Source organism: Natator depressus, chromosome 1 (assembly GCF_965152275.1).
Source record: "Natator depressus isolate rNatDep1 chromosome 1, rNatDep2.hap1, whole genome shotgun sequence".
Classification (NCBI taxonomy): Eukaryota; Metazoa; Chordata; order Testudines; family Cheloniidae; genus Natator; species Natator depressus.
The window spans coordinates 223391729-223404520 of NC_134234.1; the positions used below are offsets into that span (position 1 = coordinate 223391729).

Below are 12792 nucleotides of genomic sequence, written 5' to 3' on the forward strand. Positions count from 1 at the left end.
TAGTCGCCTTCCAGAGGGCTGGTGAGTGTGGCTGGGAGGGAGGGCGTAGGTCTCTGGTGGGCCTGGGGTTGGGGGGTGCTCAGCTGTGCGGGGGCGGGGAAGATCTGTGTGTTGGGGCACTGGGGAGTGGAGGTTCTGTGTGGGGTGCTGGGCAGTTATGGTGGGGCTGTGGGCAGGGGGCACTTGGCAGCAGTGGTGGTGTGCAGGGTGCTGCGCATTTGTGACAGGGTCGGGAGGGTGCTGGGCATAGTAGGTCTGGGGGGCTTTGGCCATAGGGAGTCGGGGGGGGGGTGTTAGGTGGGGAGTGATGTGTGGCATGGCGTGGGCCCACCCCTGAGGGGAAGGGGCATGGTGGCAGCACAGGGCCGGGTGGGACATTGTGTGTCTGGCAACTGATGGCTTGTAAATAGTGCCCTTGCACTGGGCTGGGTGGAGCAAGGTCACCCCTCCCATGCCATACCGCTGGCCGGCCCCTTGCTCTGGGGACCGACCCCCACTGCGCCATGCTCCATTGCCCTCATGGGGGCCCACAAATATGTTTGGCCCCAGGTCCACAAAAGGTTAATCTGGCCCTGCATGCTTCTCTCCAATTCCATAAGCTGAAACCCACAGGTATGAGTTAAGGAAAGTGCCACGATTGTCAGTCTTTTCCAAAACCTGAGCAGAGCCATCCCTAGGGGAGGGTGAATCAGGGTGACCTTTCTGGGCCCTGGCTTTAGGGGGGCCCCGCGGTCTGGAGCCACATGGGCAGCAGGTGAACCATTGGCTGGGGGAGGCTCAGGCTACCCCCAGCCCAGCCCCTTCAAGCCGAGGGAGAGCATGCCGGGAGGGAGAGCACGCGGCAGCTCTGCAGCCTCCTCAGCCCCGGGAAGGCGGGCGGCATGGCCCCAGCGCCCTGGAGCCCAGCAGCGCCACCAAAGCGGGGCCCTGGGGGGGGGAGGGAGGGAAGTGACGTGTGGGTGGGGCTACGCCTGGCGAGGTACCACCTCCCCTACCTGCCCCCAGCGTGGTCGGTCCCGGAATTCCTGAGCTCGCACCTGGTGTCACTTCCCGCTCCTGGCCCTGCACCCCCATAGGGACGGCCCTGTCTAGAAGCATTGCTAACTAGGAGCAGATCAGCAATATTCTACCATCGTCCGTCTCCCTTAGCCAAACTCTCAGGGCACTTCAGAGCTAGCTACTACAGACTGGGTCTGTGGTAACTTGTGTAGGTTCCTTCTCCTAGGGAAAACCCCTCTGACTGCGGGGGGGGGGTATTTGTAATGGGATTGGGGTGTTACCCCACAATTTGGACCAAAAGGCACTCCAACAATGGTTTTGGGACGCCAATTTGAGAGCTCTCAAATTGGCATGGGGCACTATACCTTGCTCCTTCCAAATGGGTAGAAAGGGGGTAGCTCACCCTCTAGGAATTCCCAGGGTATTATCAGGGGGCTTATCTCTGACCCACAGAGGACTCCCCAGAGCAGGCTAATCCTGCTACTCCTTGGAAGGATACTGATTCAGCCTTCTGCTCAAGGATGGACACACAAGCAGTAATTCTTCGTAAACGAAATAATATGTATTTAAAAGAAATTAGTAGTTATAATGTATGTAATAAAGCAACAAAAGAAAAAAAATACGTAGAGCACAGTAAGACACAATGGAATCCCATTTAAAAAACACAGCACCGCAACAAAATAAGACACATAATACACAGGATCTATACAAACCATATAGCAGTTACAATGTAACAGGCATATAGAGACCTGCCATAAGTAAAGGCCTTAGTTTTAATGTTATAATTCGGGACCGTACTTAATATAATGTAGTGTGCCTGACCTTTACACCTGTCTGAGGGACCATTATGATGTAACAGATTTAATACAAATATTTACTTAACACTAACATCCTGTGAGCGCGATCAGCTGGTCTCAGGATGGGAGTGGTAAATCTCACTGGAAAACAGGCATCCAGCTTTATTAACAAACACATCCAGGCCTTCTTAACAAGAGAGACACACACACACACAAAAAAAATCAGACTTACACTCACACCCATAATCCCTCTGTCTTGTCTGAGGGTCCTTCTGCTCTGTTAGTGCCAAAGATGAGGGTGTCCATGCCTGGAGAAGATAGTGGCTGCTGTCTCCTTTAAGGTTACAGCAGTTATCTGCAAGTGCTGCTGCAGTAGGGGAGGTAGCTGCCCTAGAAGCTGCTGTCCTCTAGAAGGTTCTACCACCATTATCTCTATTTCTTGGAATCTTCTGTTCTTCAGCTCTTGTGTGTCCACAACATCCATGCAGCTCCGCAACCCATAAAACTACCACCACCACAACCACACTTCAGCCTGCAAGCTGTCAGCCCTATATGCTGATTGCTCTCTTAAGGTCAGCTCATTACCATAGATAATTAACCTGGCTCAGTCAATCAGTTTCCAGGTATTAGCATAATTGCTATTACTCATAGACATTAAGGTCAGAAGGGACCATTATGATCATCTAGTCTGATCTCCTGCACAATGCAGGCCACAGAATCTCACCCACCCACTCCTGCAATAAACCTTTCACCTATGTCTGAGCTACTGAAGTCCTCAAATCATGTTTTAAAGACTTCAAGGTGCAGAGAATCCTCCAGCAAGTGTCCCATGCTACAGAGGAAGGCAAAAAAACCCCAGGGCCTCTTCCAATCTTCCCTGGAGGAAAATTCCTTCCTGATTCCAAATATGGTGATCAGCTGAAACCCTGAGCATGTGGGCAAGATTCACCAGCCAGATACCCAGGAAAGAATTCTCTGTAGTAACTCAGATCCCACCCCATCTAACATCCCATCACAGGCCATTGGGCCTATTTACCATGAATAGTTAAAGATCAATTAATTGCCCAAATCATGTTATCCCATCATACCATCTCCTCCATAAAGTTATTGAGTTTAATCTTGAAGCCAGATAGGTCTTTTGCCCCCACTGCTTCCCTTGGAAGGCTATTCCAGAACTTCACTCCTTTGATGGTTAGAGACCTTTGTCTAATTTCAAGTCTAAACTTCCTGATGGCCAGTTTATATCCATTTGTTCTTGTGTCCACACTGATACTGAGCTTAAATAATTCCTTTCCCTCACCGGTATTTATCCCTCTGATATATTTATAGAGAGCAATCATATCTCCCCTCAACCTTCTTTTGGTTAGGCTAAACAAGCCAAACTCCTTGAGTCTCCTTTCATAAGACAGGTTTTCCATTCCTCGGATCATCCTAGTAGCCCTTCTCTGTACCTGTTCAGGTTTGAATTCATCCTTCTTAAACATGGGAGACCAGAGCTGCACACAGTATTCCAGATGAGGTCTCACCAGTGCCTTGTATAACGGTACTAACACCTCCTTATCTCTACTGGAAATACCTCACCTGATGCATCCCAAGACTGCATTAGCTTTTTTCACGGCCACATCACATTGGCAGCTCATACTCATCCTGTGGTCAACCAATACTCCAAGGTCCTTCTCCTCCTACGTTACTTCTAATTGATGCATCCCCAGCTTATAACTAAAATTCTTGTTATTAATCCCTAAACGCATGACCTTACACTTCTCACTATTAAATTGCGTCCTATTACTATTACTCCAGTTTACAAGATCATCCAGATCCTCCTGTATGACACCCTGGTCCTTCTCTAAATTGGCAATACCTCCCAGCTTTGTATCATCCGCAAACTTTATTAGCACATTCCCACTTTTTGTGCCAAGGTCAGTAATAATAAGATTGGTCCCAAAACCGATCCCTGAGGAACTCCACTGGTAACCTCCCTCCAGTCTAGCTCCTTCCCATTATATCATCCTATTTTTATATAGTAAAGCTCCTCCCTCTGATGCCATCTTAGGTAGAGCTCCTCCCTATGACATCATCTTTATCCTTAGCTCCTCCCCATCAGGTCTTGGGAGAAATGCTGAGTCATTCCCCATTAGTTGATGGAATTTTCCATACCCTAAACCCTGTGTCTTTCATAGACGATTATTGTGTCTGCCATTTTGGATTTCTAACTCTAAACTATTACTAATTACTATTTACCTAAAGCCTTAATCTTAAAATTAACTGTTGTATTATGCAAGTCAAAGTGTCCTGTTTCTGTCACACCTTAATTATATCAAAGGGGAGAAGTGACATTTTTATGATATTTAAACCCCTTTTCAATTTTTCCCTTCAAGGTGTTGCAAAGTCTTTCAGAGCATTTAACAGCAAAATCCTTCATTACAGTCCTTTGCAGTATGGTTCCCACAGTAGCCATGCTATCAAGAGGCTACAGGGGCCGGTAGCAGTGTGACATGGGTGGCTCGTTCTTCTGGAGGTTAGGGGGCTGATTTCAGATCTCTTCCACAGAGGTACAACTCCTCTATCCCACCCCAGATGGGGGGAAATGAATAGGAAACTGCTAACTGAGGTTCACCTAATTTCCATTCCCCTGTATAGGAGTAACCTTCATTTTTGGAGGGAATCAGTCCATCATTCTCTGTAAATGTGGTAAACTAGATGGAGTCTGAGTATTATAACAAAGCCTTTACCAACCAAGTTCAGTGTATCTCTATCAGCTCTACTGAATTTACCTGCTATATCACAGTTGTTCTCAACCAGGGGTCCGGGGCCCCCTAAGGCACTGTGAGCAGGTTTCAGGGGGGCCACCAAGCAGGAGCAGTGTTAGACTGGCTGGGGCCTAGGGCAGAAAGCTGAAGCCCCACTGCTTGGGTCTGAATCCCAGAGCCCTGCCACCCAGAGCTGAAGCAGAAGCCTGAGCAACTTAGCTTTGCGGTGCCCCCTGTGCTGTGTGGCCCCGGGGCAATTGCCCTGGTTCCTACCCCTTAACGCCAGCCCTAGCTTTTCTATGCAGAAAACCAGTTGTTGTGGCACAGGTGAGCCATGGAGTTTTTATAGCATGTTGGGGGGGGGCCTCAGAAAGAAAAAGATTGAGAACCCCTGCTATGCCATACACTCAGGAATTTTCCCATTGTTAACAAGCTGGCTTTTGTTTTAAATGGTTCCATGAGCTTTGGGTGGGTTTTTTTTTTTTAACTTTTTAATTTGTCCACCCAGAATTGGGGGCGGGGAGTGGGCTGCAGAGTGATAAACAGGAATGGAGGAAGAGGAACTACTGTTCCCATTATTTAGAGCTGATTATTTAAACTGGCTAATTAGTCCTCTTGGTCCATGCACACCCTCAGCAAAAATCACAGACAAAAGGTGTCAAGGGTGTGGAGCTAAGCAAGAGGGGAAGTTCCAAGCTTAATCCTCCTGCCTCCCTCTTTTCTCTTCCTCTTCTTCGTTTCTCAGGCTAAAGGCCCTGTTTATAGACAACTTGTCAACACTCAGGCTGCTCCCCTGGATACTTCCTTCCTCTAGGTGGCAGTGTTATCCCATAGCTCGCGGATGCTGCCCTGTGAAAAGCAGAATCTTTGCCTTATTTCCATCAGGGGGCGACGTGCATCCAACCCAGCCTCTGCCCCCCAAGGATACTAAATGCATTTTGACGGGTTAGGAAACAAAATTCTTGCGAAATATCTACTTTCACCATCTCTGCTCCTGCCACAGTCCGTTGAACAGCTCAATTACCTTTCTCAGTCATCACGGGTTATTCTAGAAAACGTGTTAACGTTTTCTGTCCAAGCAAGGAAAGGACTTTCGCATCTCCAGTGTGGACCACCCATCTACCACAGAGCTCCACCTACTTCAACCACGTTCAGAAACATGCCCAGCAGAAAGCCTGGGTCTAAAACCCTGGAGAGGGAGGGGGAGAGGAGTCCCGAACTACAGTTCTGTTCTGAAAAGGTCTGAAGGTTACAAAAACCTGGGGGAAAATGCAGATTGAAGGACGTTTTCCTAACAATTCTTGGCTGAAGATTTTAGGACATGAGATATAAGCTGTGTGGATCAGAATACGAAAACGGTTTTACCCCTATGTATTTTCAAAAAGGGACCGTGCTCTCTTTTGTGAAGACATAAACTTAAACCAGTTACAGAGAGCATGTCAGAAAATCAATAAGGCAAAGATTGTCCAAGATATTTAAAAAATAGCATTAAAGAAAGACGTACAAGGAAACATGTATAAGAAGTGGTCTGGGGGGGAGGGCTGGGTGCCTACGATAGCCAGCTCGTTGATTATTAAAGAATAAAACGTGAGGCACGCATGGGGAAAAGACAGAATGGTTTTACTGGTCAGCAGCGAGAGATAATTGAGTTCAATCCTGAAAAAAGTTAGCAGGTTCACCCCCGGTCTGTCATTCTCCCTCACTCCACGGGAGCGAGCGAGATACGGAAAATCAATACCACTGCACGGTTTTCCTTTTCTCGTTTCACTTTGCTCCCTTTCTGCGATCAGTGCATAGCATCTTGCTGTGTTCATGCCTCCCCCAAAATAGATGTTCTGTTCAGTAGCTCTTGAGGGGTTTTAACGAGATCTGCCAAGTGGGTGTGCGAATGGGGTTACCATTGATTGTGGCTCAGGGTACGAAAATCCAGACATTATTAACTAGTTAATCTTTTTGGGTCATCTTGAAAACGATATACAGTTTTGCAGTATATATAAGCAGGGCAGATTGATGCATTTACAAAAAGGTTTTCTCAGGCAAAGGAAGATGGCTTACCATCAGTTTTGTGTTCATTATCTGCTTTTGTTTGTCACTGCCTGCTTTTGTTTACATTTGTATCGGTGTGTATTTCGCTGCTTCTCGTTGTAAGGTGCAGATAGCTTTATAGGTTTCCGGTTACTAAAATTATACGTGCATGTGTGTATATGCATAGGTGTAGGTATGTATAACTTACACAAACACACAGATGAGAATGTATGTGAGTTATTTATATATGCATATGCCTACAGATATATGCATAGACACAAATACACATATAGTACAGTATATCAGAACAAACATTCCCACAGATTGTGGGAGTAACTGGAACAGATCTCAAAACCAGTGAGATTAAAAAAAATCGACGTCTGAACAGGCTCGAGTATCAATGACTGAATATAAATTGAGAAGTATTAATCTCTATGCACCCTGAGGCAAACCGAACTGGATAACTTAAATCTCGCTAAGAAGCTGGGTATTTCTTAAAGGAGGAAGAATGCTTTCTTGTTTTGCAAGACTGCATATAACTACCACCCCATTCAGTGACAGGCGTGTCTACAGGTATACACACATTCAGGTGTCTAGCAAAATACAGATATAGACACACATTATATTGTACAGCAAATAACGACATATACACAGATATGGAAAGCTGGCTTTCTTCGATTTTTAAAAAATACGTTTTTACCATCTATTTTGCAAAATAAATAAGCTAGCCACACTGCTCCACGAGCGACAAATGCTTTAGTGACTGCTTTATTGCATTACACATGTGTGTGTGAAGGATGAGATGCGGTAGAGTCTGACACACACACGGCGGGGGGGGGGGGGCGGAAGAGGAGGGGAGGAGAGAGAGTGAAAGTGTGAGAGAGAAAGAGATCCTCCTCCTACCTGGAGCCACAGCTTGCAAGATACGTGGTGTCACCTGGGGAAGTCAGAACAAGTAAAAACACATTGAACTTGAGGGCTCTATGAGGTAGTTGATCAAGATCAGGGCTTGCTCATTTTCTCTCTCAGACGGGCTGTCCTGGGTTTTTGTTTTGCCTTTTTGAGAAACTCTTTCTGTCCCGTCCCCGTCTCCCCCCCACCACGTCCCCTCCCAATATCAGAGTCCGTTTTGGTCACCATGGTTTTAGAAAAAAAATCTTGTCTGAACGTTGTTGAGTTTTTACAGTTCGACGGGCTCCTTTTTTGGGTAGCCTCAGAAATGCTCTTGACTGGGATTTAATCGGCAGCGATCAGTTCTACTTTTTGTGCATCTTTTATGGCTCAGTCCATTCTCTAGATCATGCACAGAAACTTTCGAAAGTGGATTTTCTACGTGTTTCTATGCTTTGGAGTCATCTATGTCAAATTAGGGTAAGTGACTGTCCTCACTAATACTCTGGTTTTTGGATCAAACTTGTGAACAAAATATCTTGCCAAAAATGTGTGATGTTTGTCTCCCCCTGTGTTTGAAGACGTGTTGAAGTTTCACATCCATCAGCAAAAGAACAGTGAAAATGTGTATTTCTTTTAAGTGCCTTGTTGTGATTCTAGTCAGAATGCCATTGCTTTAAAAGAGACAGGCGAATAGAAGCTACAGTGACTTTCAGTCTGCAGGGACCAGCTTGGCCGTGAGGAGAGATTCTTTTAATTTTGGACTATTTAATCGAATCTGAATATTAGCTCTGGCATACAGTCCCTCAGAAAGCTGATGGAGTTAGCTCAGCCACTATTGATGAGACAATAGGGCAGAGTTTAAGTAGTCAAAGGAGGGGGGGGGGGCGGAAAATCCCTGGTTTGAACCTGCTCTCAGGGATTTTTTTTTTTTTAATGCAGGCCTAGACACAATTTGCGTCTCTATCCATCACACAGACGTGTTGAAATTAACTTGACAACTGGTCCGTCTACCTCTTTGGTAAAACAACCCTGAACCACACCAGGAAACGAGGGCTGTCGCTGCAGTGTTCTGCTCATTAACTGCAGCTATACCAGGCCAAATTTTAGCAGTGCTATTGGGGAGTCAAATGTTTGCTTGTTGTTTGACCACAATGATCTAGATCACTATGTTATTTTAGTTGCCAAGTTTCTCTCTCTCTCACTCATTCACCTGTATGCCCTTATTAATATTGCTCTCGCAGTAGGCTGACTTGAGTTGTATTTCCACATTCCTGAGCCCCAGCCGAGTTCTTACCTGTCGAGCTGCAAACTCTTAAAAGATCCTGCCTTAGCATAGCTGGGGGATTTTTTTAAATGATCAAGAATGCATAAGGTGGGTTGTAATCTGAACATTCTTGCTACTCAGTTTGAAATCAATACAGGTGTGTGGGGCGGGGGGGGGAGCAGGGAGAAGCTGCAATTATTTTAAAGTGAGGATAATTGCACTGAGTGCACTTAGAAAGAGACAGTCATACCAGCACTGCACCACAATCCAGCATAATGTAGAGTGCCTCCTGGTAAAAGACGTCCACCCCCTTCCACCTCCCTGCAAGCGATAACGTGATACAGCTTTGGAGCACAAACTACATCAGCCATCCTTTGCCCTCCTCTTCCTTTGATATTGTTTTACACGCTTGACTTTTTAAATAGAGCCACACCACCTACCTAACATGATATTTTGTATTGCTCCCTGCAAGCGGAGCAGCTTCAGAAAGTAGTGCAGTACTCTGCAGGGGCAAAATATCATAGACTGGAAGGAATGGGGGGGGGGGGGGATCCGTAATCAAGTGAACAGAATAGCAGAGCATTACGATCACACAAGGGAAAAATCAGCTCAAAGGGGCCAGTTTACTGATGGGAAAATAACTAGCCCGGGTACTGCTAACTTACACTCTCCCATCACCCAGCTAGCCACGTCCTTCTCGAAGGAAGCAGGTGGCTGTAGATAGTTGGCATGAGGAGAGGATGCCCTTATTTACAGTGGGATAGGAAAGCCAAGAGATGTGGCCCAATGGACTGGCTTTCCAGAGTGTTTCCCTAGTGGGCAGAAGCTCGTTTTTTCCCAGGTCCCCATTATAAATAGCCCTGCTATTCGCAGGTGTCTGTATAACCAGATACACACGATGTGTTGTCTTTACTAAAATGTATTCAGCGTACAGAACTCCAGTAACTGCATGTGGCAGGACACAGAAAATACATGTAAGATTGCCCGTTAGTAGTGCATTAGAAAGACAATATAGGTGGGAGAATAATATCTTTTATTGGATCAACTTCTGCTGGTAGAAGTCCAAGCTGTTGAGCTGCACAGAGCTCTTTTTCAGGTCGGGGGAAGGCGAGTGTAATCAGAAAACTTTGAAAATAACAACACGAAGTTGAAAGAGTTTCAACTATCCCCTCAGACACTACCGTAACCGGACCAGATACCCAGCCATTCAGATTCTTTCACCTTGCTACAGGTCTTGCCTTGGCGGAACAGCCCCTTGTCTTTAACCGATCTTTTCTGCACTGGCCTATATGCCTACAGGGGGAAAGTTAGCTGGTACTATTTCCCAGGGGTATCTGCTGGATATATATTCGATTTCTCCTGAAAGCCTACTCTGTTTGTGAAGCTTTTTAGCTTTTTTTAAAAAAAGCTGGTTTTAGCTTTTTATTATAGCTAACCAATTTTTGTCATCATATAATATAGTGCTAACTTCTGTCATCCTTAAGGTTTAGATTTACACATTTGTAAATGAGGAACGAATTTGGCCCCATATGTAGTCTGATATTAGATACCACAACGATGAGAATACTATACATGCCTAGATAGCTAAAGAAAGAGATCTCTCACAGCGAAAGAGACAAGACAAGACCAAATAGTTTGCAGTACCAGGGAATGACTTTGTTAGACTAGATTCATTTGCGTAGTGGCTTTATAATTAAGTGAACAGAAGATTTGGAACATGGTAAAGTCTGGAGGGGCAGGTTTCTTGTTGTTAGACATTAAACATGCAACTTTAAAAAAGAGAATTCAGAACAAAAACAAAAGGACATTGATTAATTGTCCCCATACCTAAAAACGACCGTGTAGCAAGAACTGTAAAAGCTCGTATAGAAACCACCACATCTTTCACCATTCCTTGAAGGGGATGATGATATTTCACTTTCCCTGAACAATAGCAGAGAAATTTGCTCTGAGATCCTGGGCTACTTCGAGGCTAGACATGTGGGATGCAATTATTTCCTCTTTCATCAAGCTCTGGAACTACCATTTTGTTGAAACTATATCCTTTGGCTGTAATGATACCTTTTTGGAGTCAGGTTTTTGCACAGAAAGGAAAGGATGGGATGATAAAGTAGCAGTCTGCCTTCTAGTGCTTTTGGGTTTAATTTGCAGTATGAATACGAGTGTTGTTTTGTCAACATAGCAACGATTTTATATTTTGCAGTTCTTTTATTTGGAAAAAAATACTAAAACCTGAATAAAGTGTTGCAAAAGATCCACTTCAATAATGAGAGGACGTTGGCAAACTTTTAAGCCTCAGAAAGGAAGCATCAAATACACATTTGCCTACCCAGTGATAAATGTGGAAATTGGGTGTCAGCGCTTTTAATTTAACAAAGAAGTTGGCATTTGTAATTAGGACAAGAGGGTATAATTCCGATGCAGCAGTCTTCACTTAGGCAAAATTGCCATTGACTGCATTTCCATTCTGTGACTTGACTGAGTTTTGCCAGAGTGACAGGCACGAGGTAAAGCATTACTTCATATTAAGAACCAATAATGAGTCCTCTCCTTAACTATTTCGCCAATTATTTAATACAGGAAATCAGAAGAGTGAACATCGGGAGATTTCTGAGGTATTCACATTTTAAACAATATTGCATGGTTATGGCAAACACTTCATCTGCAGCACCGGAGACAAACGGAATAATACTGTAGGAATAACCAACGTTTTATCCTCAATTGAGGTTCGAATTCAAAAAACAAAATAAAAAAACCCCAACCCCTGAAGTCTGGCAGGTTAAAACATCTCATATTTAAGCAAGCATTTCCTTCAGTTTTCAACCAGGATTAATATATTGTCAGATACTGCAAATAAGTATTGCCCTCAAAAATTGCACAACGACAGACACTGTTAGAAGAAATGCAAATTAAAAAGAATAGCTGTCCCACCGCTGCAAATAAAAAGGTAAAGTCTGAGAAGAATAGATACAAGCTTTGTAAAGGTGGAGTCCACTGATGGAACCCTGGGCTAAATTGAAACCAGTGCTGTCAATGTGATGCTTCCTTTCGTTTTATTCTCTTACAGAGAACAGGTAAGGAACATATTTAAGCATCAGCACTGCAACAAAAGAAAACAAAATTGACTGTGAATGGAAAGTCAGAGTAACATGGGGAGGGGGAGAGAGGAGGTCGACAGCCCTTTAATTATTTGATCACAGTGGAGCCATTTATTTAATCCAGTGGAGCCATTTAATTCACTTGGATAGGTTCTGGGAAGACAATTCCCCCTGTAGAGGTGGATGCCCTGTTAACCAGGTCACAGCATGAAACTATAATGTGCTGGCTTTTCATGTCACCTCGCAACTGCATACGGCACATATAGTCTGGCGTGTCTTGATGATCTTTAAATGTTGCACCCTTGTCTTTTCACCATTAGTTAGTCTAGTAAACTCAAGCATGTGTTTGAAAAGGGTGGAGGAGATTATTTTTTTCTCCTTTTAAGCGCATGTGATCAACATGATGAAAAAGAAATGAACAGAAACCCGAAGGATGGTTATGTCTGAACATTTGTTTTGCTATTGTGGCAGTATACAGAAAACGACAACGAAATCGCGCCTTCTTTGGGGGTGCTCTTCTAAATTACATCACTCATGGACATAAATAGACTTCGTGGGTCAGATCCTGCAGTCAGTGGGAGCTTCCTCTGCGTAAGGTGTCCCGGAATGGGAGAGAGAAATTTTTTGACAATGCTTTCCCTGGTTGAATTAATCTATGGAACATAATGATGGTGTAGCAGATGCAAAAACCTTTAGCTTATTATCCTCTTCCTGCGCTCTGTCACTGCTTGGGGAACTGGCCACAGCTCACATTTTGTAACTACACCAAATAAAATGCTTCCTCTTATACAGAAACCACATGGGTATTTGGGCTTTTCATTTTATTTATTTTCTAGGGTTTTGCGTTTTATTTAGTAGATAAATACTCACGTGGTTTCAATGCACTTGGACTCCATGCACCTTAGCTGTAAATGAAAATAAACTGCATCGCTGCTCTGGAAATCCTATAAAGTTTGATCGATGAT

At 44.5% G+C, this 12792-nt stretch overlaps 1 protein-coding gene across 1 annotated transcript in view; it reads left to right on the forward strand.

The window, feature by feature from the left end:
- The first annotated feature begins 7826 nt into the window (after nucleotides 1-7826).
- The window catches only part of WNT7B (Wnt family member 7B), a 127672-nt gene continuing 122706 nt past the window's right edge, over nucleotides 7827-12792 (forward strand). The window contains exon 1 of the mRNA XM_074949033.1: nucleotides 7827-7942. Coding sequence (XP_074805134.1) covers nucleotides 7872-7942 — 71 coding nt within the window. The 5' untranslated portion in view covers nucleotides 7827-7871. The remainder of the gene's footprint in view (nucleotides 7943-12792) is intronic.